Here is a 22,312-nt window from a genome sequence, read left to right as displayed (position 1 = left end):
CCAGCAGGATGAGTGCAAGGATGAGTGCAAGTTACTGTTGAATCAGTTTGCCTCCCTGTTCTCACTTTCACCAGGCTTGACCCCTTGGGGCCAGCATGATATCCTCACTGGTGACTTTTTGCCTGTGAAAAGCAGGGGGTACAGAATGTCAGACAATGTAAGAACCCACATAAGAGGTCAACAAGATGCTCGATCTCGGGGTTATAGAGCCCTCTACTAGTCCATGGACTAGCCCAGTTGTGCTTGTACCAAAGGCAGGATTCAAAGAGTTGTGATTCTGTGTGGACTATAGAGCTCTAAATGCAGTCACAAAGACTGATGCCCATCCTTTACCTAGGACAGATGAGCTGGTGGGTAAACTTGGTGCAGCCAAGTACCTCAGCACATTTGACCTAACCTCAGGCTATTGGCAAATAGCTTTGACAGACCATGCCAAGGAGAAAACTGCATTCTCCACTCCAGCAAGCCTCTACCAGTTTAAGGTTATGCCTTTTGGACTAAAGAATGCACCTGCTACATTTCAGCAGATGGTCAATCAAGTTCTGAATGGGATGGAGGACTTCTGCATGGCATACTTGGATGACATTGCAGTGTTCAGCCCTACATGGAAAGAAAATATTGATCACCTAGGGTATGTTTTGCAGGTTCTTGAGCAGGCCCATCTGACCATAAAGGCAAGTAAATGTCAAATTGGTCAGAGTCAAGTGGTCTACCTTGGACATGAGGTAGGAGGAGGTGAAATAAGGCCATTGCCTAGCAAACTACAAGCTGTACAAGACTGGGCCACCCCTACTACTCAAACCCAAGTGAGAGCCTTCCTAGGTCTTACTGGGTACTACAGGAACTTCATAGAGAACTATGGGACCATAGCTTCTCCCTGAATGTTATCTCCTCTCCAAAATTTCCTTAAAAGGTCAGATGGAATGAGGAGTGCAATCAAGCCTTTGAAGGCCTGAAGAATGCCCTTTGTCAAGCTCCAGTCCTAAGAGCTCCTGACTACTACCAACCCTTCATTGTGCAAACTGATGCTTCGAATACAGGTATAAGTGCAGTCCTTAGTCAACTTGATGGTGTCTCCATGGAAAAGAAAAAAAGAAAAATATTTAGGAACCAATACGTACAAATGGCATATTTCAGCCGACAAATTATTAAAGCAGTCAAAAATTTGAATTTTGGAAAACTGGAAACATGCCAATTTTAAGCCACTCGAAAGATGTATTCTACCATGGTGAGGCATCTATGGATCCCAGCAGACCAGCTCTGCTTCCAAAATACTGAAGCAGGCAAAAAATGACAATTAAATAAGCTGATAAATTGCCAGTTTTGAAGCCTACTAGCAGATTTACTCTGGTATTGTACGGACAATAATTAGCTGCTTGTTTGTTCTTACCCATGCAGTCTAGCCTAGTGGTTCAGATATTCTCCCTAGTTCTGCTCCTCTTGGCATCTGCTCACCAGGAACCCTATGTATGTCTGAACTTCTGCTTTGTTTCAGCTTGTTATGTAGTCTGAAGTTGTGTTTATCTAACCCCCTCCTGCTCCTTGCCAGCTAATCCTGACTTTTCGACATCAGTGTCTAAATCTCTAGTTTTAGTCTTTGAAACATCCTGGGAGCTTTATTTCTAATAGACATTGCACTGATTTTGCAGTAAATTGCCCTGCACATGCCAGTCATGGCCTATGTACCCATACAACAACTAGAGCCAGTCTACAGCAAAATTGTATACAGCCCATCAGCAAGAAAAACAATCCTTCCTGTGTGCATCGTTTCTCGTAGTCTTTTCATTGTCTTTGCAATATCCCTTTCCTGAGGCAATCTGTACCTCTCCACTTCTAACACAGAGCCAGATTGCCAAGACCCATGTTCCCAGCTCCGGCTTAGATGCTGCAAAGATTAGAGTTGTATTCCCCTGCCCCCTACTCTCCTTTTTGCATGGGGATACCCCATAAATCCCATCCTTCCAGCCCAAAACACCGCCACTCACCCACACTTTCACGCTTCCCTTTTATGCGGGACTCCCAAGCACAGTCCCCTTTCTCCTACTACTTCTAATTTCCCACCATCAAACCCATCCCCCTATCCCGGTTCCATGTGCCTTCCTCCCTAATTATAACCCACATCTGTCTCACCTCTTACCTCTTACAAGTCCGGCATCACCTCTTCCTGCCTCACATTGGTGGTGTCTGATAAGCACATGTGATATTCCTGACAGGCCATGGTTCGAGCAAAGCAGCCTGGCAAGAAATAGCGCCTGGGAAACATTGTCATGTCATGAGGAGAGAGTGTGGAGAAAATGCAACAACCCTTTGGAGGGAATTGACTCAATTGACAGGGATCTCTATGACAGAGTGGAGCTCAACAGGATTGAAGCATATTCAGACTGTTCCAGAATGCTGGATTACTGAACTTGAAATAGGTCACCAAGGGCCTTGATACAGACTTGGGTGTTTTCTTTTTTATGATATGATAGGTTACTTATAGCGCTTAACACCCAGAGGTTGCTAAGTGCGGACCCAGGGATCGAACCTGTGCTGCTCCATGTCGCCTTGCTTCCACGGCGAGCACGTTGCCCTGAGCTATCCTCCAGAGACAGTTGTGTGCAGTTAAAGAGCAAAGTTATGAATATTGCACCTGGTTATTATATATTTGATCATGGCCTCTGTGGGTAGGTTCCAATGCGTGTTTGATTCTACAACAAAAGAATTGAAGGCATGTGTAGATGTGAGGGTAATGCATTCATTGAATCGATCAGCAAATGGAACATTGAATATAGGAGCCCTGTAAATAAAATTGAAAAATAAAGATATTTTCCTGGAACACTTGGCAAGCAAGGACCAATGTCCCTTTGAGGAGAATGTGGAATGTCTAAGGTAATCTCGGGTCCAATATTATGGATGCAAGCAAAATCACCAGAATGTTTTTCTGAGCAGTCTTTGTGATACACGGTGTGCATTTGTGGATTAATAAGTCAAACATGGGAGTAGTGGAGGGCAAGAACCAGGGTTCTGAGCTGAATTGCAGGTTGAGACCACATTATTGCATTCCATCAGCTATTTGGAGTCACATTTTGCTTATTGTACAAGGTATTTATGTTGAAAAGTAGATGAAAACTAAGAAGAGGAGGCATGGAGGTGGTCTCATAAGGTAGACATCTGCAAGCAAGGTCCAGAGACTTTGAGAATTTCATGAGAGAGGGCCACCGTGCAGCCCTCAGAAGCATCCTTGCAGAATGATCAGAGGAGTTGGGGAGGTGAGGTTCTAGAGAAGGGGCCTAGGCAACACCAACTGGGTGGGAGGCCTATAACCTGCAAGTGAATCTTCTAGGCTGTCTGGCAGGCTTATTGAGATCTGGCCCTATTCCAATTCCATATCCCTCACTATCGTCAGTCTCTCTACAATGGATTACCCATGAATTGATCACCTTCATTGATTGGATGAGAGTCTGAGCAGAGAAGAACCTGTGTCTGTTCACCAGCTGATACTCAAGAATGCTTTTACCAACCCCAGAGATCATAGCACTGTTACACATACACATGCGGGATTATTTATTCAATAACATACATTCACAATTAAATGAAATATACCCTAGAACACAACAGCTATTAACTATCTGACCAGGTTAGGTGCTCTTCAGCCTGTCCTAAAGTGAGATGCACGGGGCAGCATCCAGTGCTGCAGGGAGTGCCTGTGGAAGTCCTCTTTCAGTGGGGATAATACACCTCGGTTCCAATTGCACATGTAGTAGTAGCCCAGACATACGAGCAACAGCTTATCGGTACAACAACCTGGCGACGATCAAGAAGCTAACCAGTAAACATCAACAATGACAAGGAACACTGCCTTTTATTATCCCCATCTGCAGAGTTGTGCCCCTCCAGGGTAGACCCGTCGACACTCACACGCCTTTTGTGGAACTTCAAGAACAGAGCTTCTGATCACTATCCAAACTCTACTTTCTTGATATTGCAGTCCCTGCTCTACTTTCATCCTCTGATATCTCTCTTTTCTGTTCCCCTACATCATTCTCCTACTCGTAAATCTCCCACTCTGCTACTTCCTTCTCTGTTCCAACTTGTAAAATGGAACATCTAGGTTTTATATGGTACTTCATAATGGAGAAAGTGGGGTTGGGGTCTCCATACTTCATAATGGAAAAAGTGGGGACGCCATACTTCATAATGGAGAAAATGGGGTTGGGGTCTCCATACTTCATAATGGAGAAAGTGGGGACTCCATACTTCATAATGGAGACCGTGGGGTCTCTGTAATTCATAATGGAGAAAGTGGAGACTCCGTACTTCATAATGGAGAAAGTGGGGACTCCTTACTTCGTAATGGAGGAAGTGGGGACTCTGTAATTCATAATGGAGAAAGTGGGGACTCTGTAATTCATAATGGAGAATGTGGGGACTCCGTACTTCATAATGGAGAAAGTGGGGACTCCATACTTCATAATGGAGGAAGTGGGGACTCCGTACTTCATAATGGAGAAAGTGGGGACTCCGTACTTCATCATGGAGGAAGTGGGGACTCTGTAATTCATAATGGAGGAAGTGGGGACTCCGTACTTCATAATGAAGGAAGTGGGACTCCGTACTTCCTAATGAAGAAAGTGGGGACTCAGTACTTCATAATGGAGAATTTGGGGACTCCGTACTTCATAATGGAGAAATTGGGGACTCTGTACTTCCTAATGGAGAAAGTGGGGACTCCGTACTTCATAATGGAGAAAGTGGGGACTCCTTACTTCGTAATGGAGAAAGTTGGGACTCTGTACTTCCTAATGGAGAAAGTGGGGACTCTGTACTTCCTAATGGAGGAAGTGGGGACTCCGTACTTCATAATGGAGGAAGTGGGGACTCCGTACTTCATAATGAAGGAAGTGGGGACTCCGTACTTCCTAATGGAGAAAGTGGGGACTCAGTACTTCATAATGGAGAAAGTGGGGACTCTGTACTTCATAATGGAGAAAGTGGGGACTCAGTACTTCATAATGGAGAAAGTGGGGACTCCGTACTTCATAATGGAGAAAGTGGGGACTCTGTACTTCATAATGGAGAATGTGGGGACTCCGTACTTCTAATGGAGAAAGTGGGGACTCCATACTTCATAATGGAGGAAGTGGGGACTCTGTACTTCATAATGGAGAAAGTGGGGACTCTGTATAACTTGGCACATAAATCATGTTAACGCACAAACCTTTCCCAAGGGTGGCACCAATTTGGTCAAGTGGAGAAGCAAGGATTAAAAGGGGAAATCCCTGACTTATGCTGCCATCTAGAATTTCAGTGACTACCCAAGATTTGTTCGGGAGATCTCCCCTACAAGACTCTCTCCTCTGTTCCTCACTCCTCCATTGAGATCCCACCCATGGCTACCTTTCTTCATCCTCATATCAGCCTTCTTTCGTTCCCCTATTCCCTGGTACCTTCATTCATTCTAGGTCTTCTCATCCAATGCCTTCTTTTCTCCTCCTCAGATCTCTTCCACGGCTACCTTTCTTCATCCTCATATCGGCCTTCTTTCGCTCCTCTATTCCCTGGTACCTTTATTCATCCTAGGTCTTCTCATCCAATGCCTTCTTTTCTCCTCCTCAGATCTCTTCCACGGCTACCTTTCTTCATCCTCATATCGGCCTTCTTTTGCTCCCCTATTCCGTGGTACCTTCATTCATCCTAAGGCTTCTCATCTAATGCCTTCTTTTCTCCTCCTCAGATCCCTTCCACTGCTACCTTTTTCATCTTCGTACGCTTCTCTTCTTTACTCTTGGGATCTGTTGCCCCCTGCAGTGTTCTTTCTGCCTGAGATCTCTCATCCCCCGGAGCCTTCACCCATATTCAGATCGCTCAGCCCCAAGTGAACTTCTGCATTACCATCGCCCCCATGAGATTGCCACCCCCCTTGCCACCTTCTTTTCTCCTCAGATTGCCAACCCCTGCTGTTTTCTCTCATCCTTGCTTCTTCTCCAAACTCCACCGAACACACCTTCCCTGCTCTATTCTCTCTTGCTGTGTTCTCGCCCCGGTTGGATTCTTCTTTGCTCCCCTGATCTCTACTCCTCATTTCCTTCTCGCGTATTCCCATCCGCCTGCCACCCCTTCCTTCCTGCCCATAGTTCTAAGGGCTCATATATAGCCCTCCAATGTACATTTGAATTATTTAGGCTTGATTCAAGGTTCCGGGGGCACTTCCTCACTGCCAGGTCTCTTTGAGGTTCACCAAAATTAACTTTCGATGGGTGGGGTTCAGCACTCCCGCCTCCACCAGGTCCTGCTCAACCACGCCCCTAAAAGAAAAAGGTAAAGGGAACATGCATCAGAATGACAAGGAAAATATATATCCTACTACCTTAATTTATCTAACTTCTCATTTAAAAAAAAAGAAAATGTAAGGACCACTTTTAAATCATAAACCTACACCAGCTTTGCAGGCATCATAGCACCATAGGCAGGGCTGACAGTATAAGCAAAGAAAGTCCAAGAGAAATGTAGTCAGAAAACAAGAACGTTTATACTGTGCGCGGGAATGACAGATGTGCTGCGGAAACAGAAAAGGAGCTACGTCCCATGTGGGAGCACTTGAACCGGGGAATAGAAATGTGCAGCGCAGCGGCGGAACAGAGGGCGAGGGAGAATATGGCAAGTTAATTTAATCTGCAGGTATTCAGGGCCATTTTTCTTACAAAGCGCGATGTACATATGGGATACATTTACCCACTCAGCAGTACTTCCCCACATCACCAAGCTGCACTTCAGCAGTTAAGAGCAGAATGGCTGTGCTGGCTCCTTAAAACACCATTGCCCTGCATCACAACTGTGTTTTCAGCTACAAAATGGTGGCTGCACTGTCTTTCCAACCACCTATTGGGCAGGATGGAACAAGGGGGCACACTGAAAATGCCTGCCAGTGTGTTGCTTACATGTACCAAGAAGAGAATTGAGACGCAGCACTGCATTGCTGCTTGATCCACATTCCCCATTGAAAAAGGAAATATTTGGCCTTTATAATGATGGCGCCCTGATGCTCTTCCTCATCTGTTCAACCTTACACAGTTGGGATCCCGGGAGATCTAGCTGTGCCCATCCACATTCAGATTGTGCCAGCAAAAGAGGGCACTGTCACAGAATGGCAGGCTGTGTCAGGCATGGTCTGGGAAGTCACCAGAAACTTTACTTTCAGCCGTACGGAAAAGCGCTTGACTTTTGGCTACAAAGTGTCAAAAATAGACCCTGCAAAAAGGAAACCCTGGCTCTCTGTACATATGTCAATTTCAAGGGACCTTTGCCCTGTACAGACTGTGGTGTAAGAGAAACTGGCTAGGGCTACAAACAATGTTTGAAATCCAGATGGGAGAGAAAACCGAATTTGAAAGGGGCGTCCAGCTGCATTCAACATATGTTAAAATGTGCTTTTGCAAATAAGGAAATATGCCTGTTTTAAAAGTGTAATGTTGAAAGAAGGGCCTGACTTGGCCCAGCAATGTAAAGGGGGGGGGTTTGCTGGGAAACATATAGGGGATGTGTTATTTCAACAGGCTTGCTGCTGATCCAGAACAAAATAAAATAAAATAAAGAAATAAAGGCATTGGCTATACTGGAAAATTAGCCAAACAGGGTTCTACTATGGCTCAAGGGATAGTTGGGGGCTGGGGGCTTGCCCCAACAGGAGCCACAAGGGAGTTCTGGGACACATAAATGTTAATTGCTGCCTTGAAAACTTGGAATGGACCAAGAGAAAGAAATATCACACGCTCGTCAGACTTCTGTCTGGGCTTCAGCTTGAGACAATAAATCTGTGACACCTACGTGTGACTTTTGAAAGTGACACCCACTGCTCACTCAAAGTGGGGACGCTCCAGGGCAGCCCTGGGCTAAGCTGACATTTGGTGGTAGCCTGAAGTAGAAAATGGTCCCAGTTGGAGGACAAAGGTCTCTTATTTTGGCTCAAAAGACTAGTTTATTAATAAAACTTTGAGACTTTTATCTCCTCAGTTGGACCACGCAGAAATGCGAAAGTTTCACAATCTAGATGCAATTTTGGGGCTTTTAAACAAGACGTGGTAGCCTTCGCTGGCATATTGTGGACAGAAATGGCAGAGAATTGGATATTCTGAGGAAAGTGTAAAGATGCCACTTTGAAATTCAATACTTACATACCTCATACCTCATTTTTGCCTCATAAAACACAATCCCTAAACTGAGTCTCCTCCTTGAGGAGGCGATTAACTTAGGCTGACCTTTCTGATTCTTGGGGGTGGGTCTAGCTTATTTCTGCACAACAATATACCCGGTGATGTCACCCGCTTCATAAAAGGGGTGGGAGCTCACAGGGACAGGACACTCTCTCCTGAAATTCCAGTGTCTGCATATCCAGACATTCCAGATCCACCTTTGCAAGATTCCAGACCCTACAGCCAGGCCAAAGCATAGCTGACCCTATCCCAGCAAGGCCGTTCATCCAGAAACCCCACTAAAATCCCAATAACAAAGGGGAAAAGCTGTGGTATCCTTTGAGAAGTATCCTGTGACCAGACAGGTTTTTTGTCCACTACCTGCATGCCCGCTGTACCCTTGCCATCCAGTGACCACACTTGCCTAGCTGTTTGTTGTGAGGTGCGCCCGCCATGTTGTGGCCAGAGTTTTTGAGTCCAGAACCTGGTTGACTGTCCCAAATCCCTAACTCAAGAGCGGATTGTGTGTATTTCCCCATCCCATAGCAACACATAGCCTATCTCATCTTGACCCTTTGTCTTTGTCCTATTTTCTAAGTAATCCTATTCATACCTTGGTAACTTGTTTAAGACTGTTCGAATTTTCTTTGCATCCTGTCTTTGATTTTCTGAGCGATTAGCGCCACTTTTCTATCCATTTCTTTCTTGCATAGATCATAAGTCCTTAGTCATATTTTGAATAATCAAATTCATTCCCACGTAGAGGTGAACGCGGGGTGAAAAGGTTTACGGTGCAAATCAACCTTGGAGTGTACCGTGTCTTTCTTTAACAATATAGTCTTGGTAGTCTAGTTTGAGTAAAACTTGCCTTTCTTTCCAAACCGATTTTCTCTTTTTAACTGCTTTATTTCGCCAAAATCGAATTTCTTTCACCTTGAAAATCTCATGCAATTCTTTAGCTAGAGTCACTCTTTCACTTCTATATTGTCCCTGCGATGTGCATATATTCCCCAGCCTAAAAAACGCATTCTGATTCTGTGTATTTCACCCGTTTAAAAAAAACAACCTTTTGACATTTAAAACTGAAATAAACGGTGACCTCAAATGGTTCAGGCTTTGGCATGGGTAGATGTCTCACTAACCACTCTTCTCCGAAACCCGACACAGGTTAAAACTAGACTGTTTGCGTTTGATTGGGAAGGCAATAGTGCTGATTGTTCTAAATATTGTGATTTTGATGCACTGCTATTTCCAAGGAAAAAACACAGTATTCCGGAAACATACTTGATGAAAGCACCGTCAGTAACTCACATACATGACTTTATGCGTTTGAGGCTGAATCTTTGGCCTACCAGATAGATTCTGGCATGGCGTAACATTCTGAAAGATGCGGTGAAGTATTGTCGCTTTTGTCAGCAAATGGATGTTGTTGAAAATCTAAAACATCTTTTAACTGAATGTGTGCACTGGTCAAGCAACGTAGGAGCCACTTCGAGTCAATAGTGGAGTTGTATGGAGTCCGCACTCAGAACCCTTGAGGAAAATGATTTATTCAGGATATTCTACAACTGTACGACTCAGGGCCCTAGCTCTTCTATATGATCTAAAACTACATGAGGTAAATGCCAATGGGCCACATTACGACCCTGGCGGTACGGGGTAAACGGCGCCGTAAAAGGTGCCGGCGCCATTTACCCCGTACCGCCTCATTAATAGGTCCCCTCGCCGGACCCAGGAAGCAACGCCTGGTCAAACCAGGCATGCTTACCGGGTCCCGCGAGGGGAAGAGGAAGCAACAACGGGCCAACTTGTAATGGCCCATTGTTTGCTCCTTCTCCCATTCCCATTCAGCCCTATGGTGGCTGAAATGGGAATGGGGAAGGACCGGGTCCGGGACCTTGGAGGGAGGAATGACTGGGCCTTCCGAACTCAGAATGGCCCGGTAATTTCCTCATTCTGAGGACCCAGACGCGTTTTCGGCTGCAGCCATGCCGAGATTAGCGGCATGGCTACCGCCGAGGTCGTAATGAGGCCCAATATGTCTTAGGAGATTTGTAGTTAATCCTATATGTCTATTTCTGAATATTATTGTTTTCTTTTTTATCCCTTATTTATTTGTTAAGGTGGATTTTATTATCTTGAATTGTATCGTTGTCTACTTTCACTGTATTTTTGATCGCACATTAATTATTTCTTAAGTGTATTGTGTGACATGATATTATGAATTTCAAATATTTTGTTTTAATGAATGAATTATATTATAAAGTTGATTTTATCAGCTATATCAATAAAAAAAAAAGAAAGAAAAAAGGCGAAAAGGCAACTTTTACGAATGGGATTCTGACTGCAGTGGGGTTCTCACTTTCAAGTTGCTTTTGAACTGTTTGCCTTTTGTGATACATTGCTTTATAGTTGCTAGTGATAGTACATCCCTGATACTGTGATATAACATATATACCACATAATTTAACCACACATTTAATCATTTGTCAAAATCCCAGGGTAATTTTATGTAATTACAAAGGGTTTTGAAATCCGTTTTTGCCTCATATTCCTGACTCCTTGCTGCTTCTTTCTATCCACTCAGGATTCGATTCGTTGTGGGCTGAGGGAACATTGCAGGGGGAAACCTTAACTCGGGTGCTATCTTTCCTAATTGAAAAAGTGCTCCTATTCATTTGTGCTTTGGATATGTTCTTGTTATTATCACCCCATTGGTGATTACTTCCAAATATAAAAATTGTCTGATTGTCTCTGAATTTAAAATAAATAAATACTGTGTTAGCACCCATCGGCCTGGTTAATGGTCCATTGTGACCCGGGGTATTTGTGAAAGGGGGTGTGAGATGGGTTGGGTATCGGCTCAATTTGAATTCGTAGTAAATAAAGAAAAAGCATTCTCATTGCGCGCTACCTCTAAGGCTCAGGGCAAAGGTCTTAGAACAGTGTGTGACGCCCGATTGGAATCCTTCACAAACAATGCAGAGTGCCTTAAATTTGACACGTTTAGGTACCGAAAGCCAATGAAGGAGTTGAGAATAGTAGAGGCAGAGGCAACGCGAGAGTTCCCAGTTGCCAGTCTAGCTGCATAATTTGAATGATGGTGATGAAGAGAGTCAGGTTGGGCAAGATAAGAGAATTACAGTAATCTAAAGAGCCAGATATCAAAAAGGAAAGCAGTAGGGGACAGAGTAAGGGAAGCACGTTCTGCAAAATCTGCATGAACGGTTTGAACGGTTTGGCAGACTGTGCTCACCTGAGCCAGCATGGAAAGAGAAGCTGACAGCTACACCCCCAGATCTTTAACCACTGTACAGGTAGAGGGCCAAGCTTGGCAGGCCAAACAGTAGAAGACCATGACGAGGTGTCGGGAGGGGCACCAACAATAAGAGCCTCTGTCTTATCGCCATTAAGTCGGAGCCATTTGTGACCCTTCCAGGCTTGAATTGCGGAGAGGCAAGAGCGACAATGCTCAGCCGTAGAAAGCAGAGCCAAATCAAGCCGCATCAGGGTCTGGGTGTCATCAGCATAAGAATAATAGAGAAAACCAAAAGAGTGGATGAGTTTGTTGAGAGACTGGATATATACATTAAAGAGGAGGGGAGAGAGAGCAGAGCCCTGGGGTACACCACAAGTGAGGGAAGGGAGGGTGAGGTAAAGGGAGAGGGGAAAAGATATTGAGATTGATCCAGGAGAAAGGAAAGAAACCAGTCAAGGACCTGGCCGGAGACACACGCCGATGAAAGTCTCTGAATTAGGATGGCATGGTCAATGATCTAAGAGGATCAAGGCCCCAATACCATCCTGATCTGCGATCGTAGCCAAGTCATCAACCGGTTGTATACTAATTGACCTTTTCACAATTGACCTCAGGAGAATTGAGTCATCAAGCGTGAGAGCTGCACTTGCAGATTGATATTAACTGTGCACAAGAAGCCTATATACATGTACACATGTGAGCTAAGCGAGAACACATACATTATGGATATACAAGAAACATGCCTGCCTACAATACATGCAAGGTATGCTTGGACAAATTAAACATGTGAGCTGCGGTTCAGAAAGACCTTAAGGATGCATACGAAACGTATCATAAATTCCTATCTGTGAACTATGCTTCTTGCATGTGCAAACAGTCCTTAGCCAGAAGACGTGAACTTGCAGTCATTGGTTGTCTCTATGACCATCAGTCTGGTTTCAGAGCAGCCAGTAGCACGGAAACCGCTCTCCTGAACATCCGTGAAGACCTGCTCTCTAACCTTGACTCTAATCTCCCCTCTGTCCTCATCTTACTTGATATCTCTTCTGCCTTTGACATGGTCAACCATGCCATCCTGCTCAGTCGTCTCTGTGATAACCCAGGTATCAAAGGCCATGACCGTGCTGACCTCATTACTCTCCGATCGACCCTCCCAGGTCAAACCTGGGTCCTTCCTTTCCTCTCACTCTCTACTGTGGTGTTCCCCAGGGGTCTAACCTCTCTCCCTGGCTGTTCAACCACCTCTAACCCACTGCATTGCCGCTCTCTGCTCCACTTTTCAGTGCTATGCGGATGACACTCAGCTTGTTTTCAGGCTCCCCTCTGCCACCTCTTCTCTTTCTCTCATCTCTGACTGTCTGTCTGCTACCCAGGAGTGGTGTGCCACCAACGATCTCTGCCCTAATGCCAGTAAGACAGAGATTCTCCTCATCTGCACACCTGCACGCTCCTTTCCTGTCACTCTCTGGCCGGCCTCCCTTGCCCCTCTTCCTGCTCCCACCTATGAGGCTAAGAACCTCGGGGTCATCTTCAACTTCACACTCTGCTTTTTTTCCGACATTGATGACATCTCTAAGAAGTCAAACTACCAACTGCACCTCCTCAGAGGTATTCTTCCTTTCCTCTCCTTTCCCCAGAAGCTCACTGTCTCCCAAGCTCTGGTTCTCTCTAGGCTGGATTACTGCAACAGCCTCTTTCTAAATCTGCCTGCTTCTACTTTCCGCCCTCTGCAACTCATCCAGAACAGGACTGCAAGACTTGTCCTTGGCCTCAAGCCCAGGGATCATATCTCTACAGCACTGAAATCTCTGCACTGTCTCCCAGTGGCTGCAAGGATTAAGTTCAAGACCCTCTGTATTGTCCACAAGGCCTTCTGGTGCTAGGGTACTCAATACTTCCAACTCTCTCTTTAAATACCTTCCTACTCGAGCTCTTCGCTCCTCCAACTCCCTCCAGGTCAGTCGCTTCTCCAAGCAACAAGTTGGTGGTAGATCTCTTTCTTCAGCTGGCGCCTCCCTCTGGAACAGCTTCCCTGCCTCTCTGAATCTCGAGGAGAACCACCTGCTGTTCCGGAAGCACCTCAAGACCTTCCTCTTCCTCTCCCACTAATTTCCTGTCTGTTACTGCACTGGTCACCTGGCTTCCCTCTGATTTCGGGCCCATGTCCCTACACGCCCAGTTGCTCACCCGCACTGCCTCCCGGCAAACCCTTGCAATTGGGTCTGTATGTGTAACCCTGCAGTCTCCCTACCTGCACTTTTGCACACCTGCTGTCTGCACTTACCCTTGCACCTGCCACCTGCTGGCCGCACCTCTTGCTATTGTTTGCTCCCATGTACAGCACTGCCCCTTCCCTTTACCCTGGTACTTTTCCCCTCCATCTCCCCTGCACTTGCGCGATCTCAATCTCACTGGCCTAGTAAGATCGCTGTCTCTGTCCTCCCTCTGTCCCCCTTCCTTGCCTCGTCGCGCCTTGAAACACTTGTGTATAGGCCTGTTACTAATGTCATATCATATCATTAAGCATGAGCGCGCTTTTGTGGATAGACATGGGGCATGCACGAGAAGCTTACACATGTGAGCTTTGTCCCCCAGATAAACATTATGCATGTACAAGAAACGTCACACCTACATTATTATGCATGTGAACTGCACATCAAGAGTGCATATGAATCTATATGAATGTATACCTGTGAGCTATGCTTGCAGACAGACATTATGGATGTACAGGAAACGCCATACTTACATATGTGCAAGGAATGCTAGCAGACAGCTATTAAGCATGTGAGCTGCACTTGCAGGAAGACATGGAGCATGGTTTCAAAATCTACATACATCCACAAGTGTGAGATATGCTTTCAGACAGACATTAAACATTTGTTCTGAAAATGCTGTCAAGCACGTGAGACCCTTTACAGACAGTCCTTAAGCATGCGTGTGGTACTTGCAGATCTACATTAAGCATGCACAAGCAGCCTACATACATGTCTACCTGTGAGCTATGCAAGAACACAGACATTACGCATGTACAAGAAACGTCATATGTTTTCTTTCTTACCTAACAATCTCTAAACTGTTCTTTCCATAAGAATTTGTTTCACTGTCCAAATATGGGACTTCTTGAGGCTTCCTGAGGCTATTGGAGCCGCCATTGAGTATCACACACGTGACTATCGCTTTACTTGTACCAGGTGTGAGATAACTGCTTGCTCCTGATTTAGAATTGTTGTTTTTATGTCAGTGTAACAATTAATAAGTAACTGTGATTACTGTCTGTGAAACAATACACAAATATTGATTAATGTCGTTCTTGTCTTTGTTTATCTTATTCTTTGATTTACTTATAATTTGTGCTACGTGGTGGGCACCCATAGACCCCACTCTATGATCTCTAACTACAGAGACTCGATAGCATGATTTATCAGCAGCCAAAGCGGGGTCTATTGTGGGAACTTCTTTCTTCCGCTCTTGGAGAACCAAACAGAGCTACATCTCCTAGTTGACGAGAAACGTCATACTTACATACGTGTAAGTTATGCTAGCAGACAGATATTAAGCATGTGTTTTGCAAACACAGTCAAGCATTTGAAAAGCATTTTTACAGTCGTTAAACCTGAGAGCCAAACTTACAGTCATCAAGCACAGGAGCTGCGCGTGCCCATTGACATTCAGCTGCATACAGACCCTACAGCTCACACCATTAAGGTGTGCTTGCAGACACACATTAATCACATGTGTTGCACATGCACAGCGATGTTAAGCGGGAATAGGAAACTGACATACATTCATTTCTCTGAGATATGCTTGAAGGCAACCATTAGTCACGTGTGCTGCAATTGCAGACAGACATTAAGCATGTGCGCTGCGTATGGAGACAAGCAGGTTAAACATGTTTGTAGACAGTTCTTAAGCTTGAGAGCAGAGTTTGCAGCCATTAAGCTCGAGAGCTGAGCCTGCAGCCATTAAGCTCGAGAGCTGAGCTTGCAGCCATTAAGCTCGAGAGCTGAGCCCGCAGCCATTAAGCTCGAGAGCTGAGCTTGCAGCCATTAAGCTCGAGAGCTGAGCCTGCATCCTTTAAGCTCGAGAGCTGAGCCTGCAGCCATTAAGTTTGAGAGCTGCTCTGGCAAACACCCATTCCTTACATCAGCCATAGGGCCTCATCAGGGGTTGGGTGGTGTCCAGGCGTTAATTGCTCCTGGATACCGCACAACGCTAATAGCATTACCGCAACTCGGTCTGGCGCAATTTGACCAGATCCCGAGTTGTAGTGGGGAGGGAATTCCCAATTCACATTGGAACCGATGGGGGGTTTCTTGGTGCTATTAGCGCTGGCGCAATGAGCGCCACGTTAATAGTGCTGAAAATTGGCCGAAAATGGGGATTATTACCTCCAGCAAAAAGCTGGAGGTAAAATTCTGATTTTCCACCCAACTCCACCCAACTCAAGATTGGGTTGAGTGGTAAATGCAGTGGTAATAGCGTTACTGCCGCATTTTACTGCTCCACCCAACTAGTGATGAGTCCCATAATGTATTAGCACTACATCTCGACATACCTTCTGTCTGCTATAACTATCCTGTCCCCAGTCAAGTGGGCTTCAATTGGGAGGATTGCCAAATTGACTCGAATAGTAATGTGGAAAATGACAGGCTGGCATATTGAGATGAGCTCTGGTGTATTCGGGAGCACCCTGCCCTATCTCCGTGACCACCAGTCTGGCATCAGAGAAGCCAAAGGCACGGAAGCTGCTCTACTGAACACCTGTGAAGACTTGCTCTCAAATCTTGACTCCAACTCTACATCTGTTCTTATCCTCCCTTTGCCCCCTTCACTTATCCAGAAGCGGACTGTGAGACTTATCATTTATTCTTGGTCTCAAGCCCAGGGACCGCATCTCTCCAGCCCTAATCTCTCTTCATTGGCTCCTGGTTGCTGCTACGATCAAGATCAAGACCCTCTGCCTCATCCACCAGGCTTTCTGGGGCCTGGGACCCCGCTAAATCCAACTCTCTCTCCCTAAATACCTTCCTGATAGAGCCCTTCGGTCTTCTAGCTCCAACTCTCTGCAGATCAGTTGCTTCTCTAAGCAGAGAGTGGGGGTAGACCTCTCTCCTCCGCCCGAGCCTTCGTCTGGAATAGTCTTCCCGCTGGCTTTCTCAGGCTTGAGTCGGATCTCATTAAGTTCCGGAAGCTCTTCAAGACCCTACTTTTCTCCTCCTTCTCCCCTCTCCTCCTGCCCTGCTAACACCTTCTTTCTGTGGTAGTGACTGACTGCCTGGTTCCCTCCGAGTACTACAGGGCTCCAGGCCACACCCTCCCAGTCCTTCCCCCTTCTTCGCACTTAGCATGTGGACCCTCACCCCTGCTATCCCTGGCACTTGGCTCTACTGAACACCTGTGAAGACTTGCTCTCAAATCTTGACTCCAACTCTACATCTGTTCTTATCCTCCCTTTGCCCCCTTCACTTATCCAGAAGCGGACTGTGACACTTATCATTTATTCTTGGTCTCAAGCCCAGGGACCGCATCTCTCCAGCCCTAATCTCTCTTCATTGGCTCCCGGTTGCTGCTACGATCAAGATCAAGACCCTCTGCATCATCCACAAGGCTTTCTGGGGCCTGGGACCCCGCTATATCCAACTCTCGCTCCCTAAATACCTTCCTGCTAGAGCCCTTCGGTCTTCTAGCTCCAACTCTCTGCAGATCAGTTGCTCCTCTAAGCAGAGAGTGGGGGTAGACCTCTCTCCTCCGCCCGAGCCTTCGTCTGGAATAGTCTTCCCGCTGGCTTTCTCAGGCTTGAGTCGGATCTCATTAAGTTCCGGAAGCTCTTCAAGACCCTACTTTTCTCCTCCTTCTCCCCTCTCCTCCTGCCCTGCTAACACCTTCTTTCTGTGGTAGTGACTGACTGCCTGGTTCCCTCCGAGTACTACAGGGCTCCAGGCCACACCCTCCCAGTCCTTCCCCCTTCTTCGCACTTAGCATGTGGACCCTCACCCCTGCTATCCCTGGCACTTGGCCTCTGGCTCCCCTTAGCACCTCACACTTTTACCCTCCCACCTTAGCACTTCGCTGATCGTTCAGACCCCCCCCACTTCTTGTTCTGCACATGCACGATCCAAATGACACAAGGCCTAGTAGGACCGTTATTGTATCTATCTCCCTTGTTCCCCACCCCCATTTTTTTCTTGTGGCGCCTTGAAACACCCTTTGTTGTACAGACGATTTACAAATATCCAACAAAATAAAAATACAAAGGGCCTCATTACGACCCAGGCGGTAAGGGGTTTACGGCGCCGTAAACAGCGCCGACCCTTACCGCCTGAGTACGAGGTCCCTTAGCGCCATGGCGCTTTTAACACCTGCTTTTAGCAGGTGTTAAAATCCATGGCGCTAAGGGACCATGGAGTTAATTACGCCACCGTAATTTACGGTGGCGTAATTAACGCCTTCCCCACTCCCATTATGCCCTATGGGGCAAAAATGGGAATGGGGAAGGGTAAATGGGGATTGGGGACTTACCGCCCCGCCAAGGTCGGAATGGGGCGGTAAGTCCGCCAACCACCATGGCGTAAACGTAGTTTACGCCATGGTGGTAAAGTCACGGCCCAGGCGGTAACATACCGCCTGGGTCGTAATGAGGCCCAAAGTAAATCGTCCTAAGCACTTCTGGCCTACTGACACCACGAGCCCCCGAATGGCCCCACAGTATTATAACGTTGGAAAACAATACCCTCAACATGTATACCTTTAGCCCATCACTAGATAGTACCTTTAAAAGAGTGAGAAGTGGGCAAGGGCAGAAAATGAATTACCTGAAAAACTCTAGCTGGTCCCAGCCTTTAAGATGTAGCGCCTCCTCGTACTGTTCCAGCCCGTAGCGCCTCAGCCACTGGCCAACGGTGCCAGGCGTAGTGTTCACGTAGTCACCAGACAGCTGTGAAAGCACAAGAGAATCAGGTCATCAGTGTATGCTCATGTGTGTGTTTATGTATCTATGGGCACATGGCTGTAGGCCAGGTGCATGTGTTAATGAACATGTATGTTCATACCTACAGTAAGGGAAATTAGCAGTGCTTAGACAATACCCTATGGTACTCAAAGACCTCACACAACTTCCAGAGGTCACAAACAGTGCATGAGCCAGTTATGGTTGTGAAGTTAATCATAACTTTTGGTGGGTTTCAGGTTTTGTATCCGAATCATAAGGTCTCTTCAACTAACTGTTTTTGGGAGTGTAAAAGATTTTGATTAGCACAGGTTATGGGCGAGTAACCATTCCATTAACTGGAGTTCTTTCAGGAATATGTTATGTTTTGTAATGACAGAATGTTACATTACAGATGTGGGCACACCGAGGAATGTGACACAGAGAGGATGGACCCCACACCCGTTCCACCGACTACACCTAGCGTCCTGTGTTCAATGTCAGCCGGGGCATGGAGTGCATACGACCCAACCAAGCCCTGGGTACCGTGCATTTGCCCGCAGTGCCCGCAAAGCATGGCCAGCAAGCAACCACAGCAGCGACCAGGGTCAGGCAGTCAAGGTCGCCTCAGCCTTCCGAGGTCGATAAAGTGACCGCCAATTTCGATTGGGTAATAATACAAATAGTAATGAATGTAAATATTTATTTATTTAATGTGTATTTCTGAGGCACTTCTACATCAAGTAACTTGTGTTTCAAAGCGCCCAAAGTTCTATTTGGCCGCAGTGGGTTCGAACCCACGCCTCCGAAGAGCCTGGAGGGCGATGTCCTGGGTAATGCACGTTGGATAAAAGCGCTGTGTAAATAGCAAATTATTCTAATAAAAGATTATCTTTTTAAAAAATTAATATTGTGCTATAGTCAGTTATATGACTTTTCACAAAACAACAATGTAACACATACAAGAATTAAAAAGACGAAAATCACTTTACCGTTCTCTTAAAGGTACAAGAATAGCTTACAAAGTAGTACATTATGCAATTCCTTCAAAGTTTTTATAAAATTTTCAAAATTTCTATTTTCATCCCACCAATCCTGGCTGGTGATCACAGGGTGTGTCATGTGCAAAAGTCACCATCAACCAACGTGGGTGAGAAATGAAGATACAGTGGCAATCATGGCAGCAAAGAGCAAGTAAGATAAGCAGCCTCCTCCTGCATCAGCAGCCCCAGGATAGCATCCCAGCATCCCAGGAAGATGTGCCATGATGGGAGAAGGCCGCCACCAGTCCGGCATGCAAACTACTACTAATATAACAGATCTGCAAATTCAGTAGCCCGATGTGCCCTCAACCCTGCAAATTCAGTAGCCTGATGTTCCCACAACTCTGCAAATTCAGTGCCCTAATGAGACCACAACTCTGCAAATTCAGTAGCCCGATGTGCCTTGAAGTCTGCAAATGCAGTGCCCCAATGAGCCCACAACTCTGCAAATTCGGTGACCCAATGAGACCACAACTCTGCAAATTCAGTAGCCCGATTTGCCCTGAACTCTGCAAATTCAGTGCCCCGATGAGCCCACAACTCAGCAAATTCAGTAGCCTGATGTTCCCACAACTCTGCAAATTTAGTAACTGATGTGCCCAAAACTATGTAAATTCAGTGGCCCAATGAGCCCACAACTCTGCAAATTCGGTGACCCAATGAGACCACAACTCTGCAAATTCAGTAGACAATGTATCCACAACTCTGTAAATTCAGTGGCCCAAGGAGACCACAACTCTTTCATCGCTCCTACCTTTTCCCCTTCCTCCATGTGCCAGCGCCTGTTACACGATCCTAATATTATGGGATGGAGCCGATACCACCTTGCTTTTAGAACATTCTTTGCAAAATCCTTAATGAATCTTTACATGCTATTTGGTGATCACCATAAAACCTGAATTGCACCATTCAGGTTACAAAAATCACTGTGACTGATGAGCATGACAAAAGGAGCCTGATGGAACAACATGGAGGCAAGGAGGAAGATGACAGGGTAAGGATACTCCAGCCTTAGCCCTGAGATGTGCAAGGAGCCAGGCACCAGTGACTGATGAACAGGACAAAAGGAGCGTGATGGAACAACATGGAGGCAAGGAGGAAGATGACAGGGTACGGATACTCCAGCCTTAGCCCTGAGATGTGCAAGGAGCCAGGCACCAGTGACTGATGAGCATGACAAAAGGAGCCTGATGGAACAACATGGAGGCAAGGAGGAAGATGACAGGGTAAGGATACTCCAGCCTTAGCCCTGAGATGTGCAAGGAGCCAGGCACCAGTGACTGATGAACAGGACAAAAGGAGCCTGATGGAACAACATGGAGGCAAGGAGGAAGATGACAGGGTACGGATACTCCAGCCTTAGCCCTGAGATGTGCAAGGAGCCAGGCACCAGTGACTGATGAGCATGACAAAAGGAGCCTGATGGAACAACATGGAGGCAAGGAGGAAGATGACAGGGTAAGGATACTCCAGCCTTAGCCCTGAGATGTGCAAGGAGCCAGGCACCAGTGACTGATGAACAGGACAAAAGGAGCCTGATGGAACAACATGGAGGCAAGGAGGAAGATGACAGGGTAAGGATACTCCAGCCTTAGCCCTGAGATGTGCAAGGAGCCAGGCACCAGTGACTGATGAACAGGACAAAAGGAGCCTGATGGAACAACATGGAGGCAAGGAGGAAGATGACAGGGTACGGATACTCCAGCCTTAGCCCTGAGATGTGCAAGGAGCCAGGCACCAGTGACTGATGAGCATGACAAAAGGAGCCTGATGGAACAACATGGAGGCAAGGAGGAAGATGACAGGGTAAGGATACTCCAGCCTTAGCCCTGAGATGTGCAAGGAGCCAGGCACCAGTGACTGATGAACAGGACAAAAGGAGCCTGATGGAACAACATGGAGGCAAGGAGGAAGATGACAGGGTACGGATACTCCAGCCTTAGCCCTGAGATGTGCAAGGAGCCAGGCACCAGTGACTGATGAGCATGACAAAAGGAGCCTGATGGAACAACATGGAGGCAAGGAGGAAGATGACAGGGTAAGGATACTCCAGCCTTAGCCCTGAGATGTGCAAGGAGCCAGGCACCAGTGACTGATGAACAGGACAAAAGGAGCCTGATGGAACAACATGGAGGCAAGGAGGAAGAGCACTGGGTAAGGATACTCCAGCCTTAGCCCTGAGATGTGCAAGGAGCCAGGCACCAGTGACTGATGAACAGGACAAAAGGAGCCTGACGGAACAACAAGGAGGCAAGGAGGAAGATGACAGGGTAAGGATACTCCAGCCTTAGCCCTGAGATGTGCAAGGAGCCAGGCACCAGTGACTGATGAACAGGACAAAAGGAGCCTGATGGAACAACATGGAGGCAAGGAGGAAGATGACAGGGTAAGGATACTCCAGCCTTAGCCCTGAGATGTGCAAGGAGCCAGGCACCAGTGACTGATGAACAGGACAAAAGGAGCGTGACGGAACAACATGGAGGCAAGGAGGAAGAGCACTGGGTAAGGATACTCCAGCCTTAGCCCTGAGATGTGCAAGGAGCCAGGCACCAGTGACTGATGAACAGGACAAAAGGAGCGTGACGGAACAACAAGGAGGCAAGGAGGAAGAGCACTGGGTAAGGATACTCCAGCCTTAGCCCTGAGATGTGCAAGGAGCCAGGCACCAGTGACTGATGAACAGGACAAAAGGAGCGTGACGGAACAACAAGGAGGCAAGGAGGAAGAGCACTGGGTAAGGATACTCCAGCCTTAGCCCTGAGATGTGCAAGGCACCAGTGACTGATGAACAGGACAAAAGGAGCGTGACGGAACAACATGGAGGCAAGGAGGAAGATGACAGGGTAAGGATACTCCAGCCTTAGCCCTGAGATGTGCAAGGAGCCAGGCACCAGTGACTGATGAACAGGACAAA

General features: G+C 46.6%; 1 protein-coding gene across 2 annotated transcripts in view; it reads right to left on the bottom strand.

Moving 5' to 3' along the window:
* Positions 1-3,522: 3,522 nt before the first annotated feature.
* Positions 3,523-22,312, bottom strand: part of LOC138480740 (phosphatidylinositol 3,4,5-trisphosphate 5-phosphatase 2-like) — a 767,550-nt gene continuing 748,760 nt past the window's right edge. For both annotated transcript variants that reach the window (XM_069612470.1, XM_069612471.1), the window contains 2 exons: positions 18,243-18,364; positions 3,523-6,287 (listed from right to left, as the gene is read on the bottom strand). In XM_069612470.1, the coding sequence (XP_069468571.1) occupies positions 6,194-6,287; positions 18,243-18,364 (216 nt within the window). In that variant the 3' untranslated portion in view covers positions 3,523-6,193. The remainder of the gene's footprint in view (positions 6,288-18,242; positions 18,365-22,312) is intronic.

Source organism: Ambystoma mexicanum, chromosome 5p (assembly GCF_040938575.1).
Source record: "Ambystoma mexicanum isolate Mex_15411 chromosome 5p, UKY_AmexF1_1, whole genome shotgun sequence".
Lineage (NCBI taxonomy): Eukaryota > Metazoa > Chordata > Amphibia > Caudata > Ambystomatidae > Ambystoma > Ambystoma mexicanum.
This window is presented reverse-complemented; position numbering and strand designations above follow the sequence as displayed.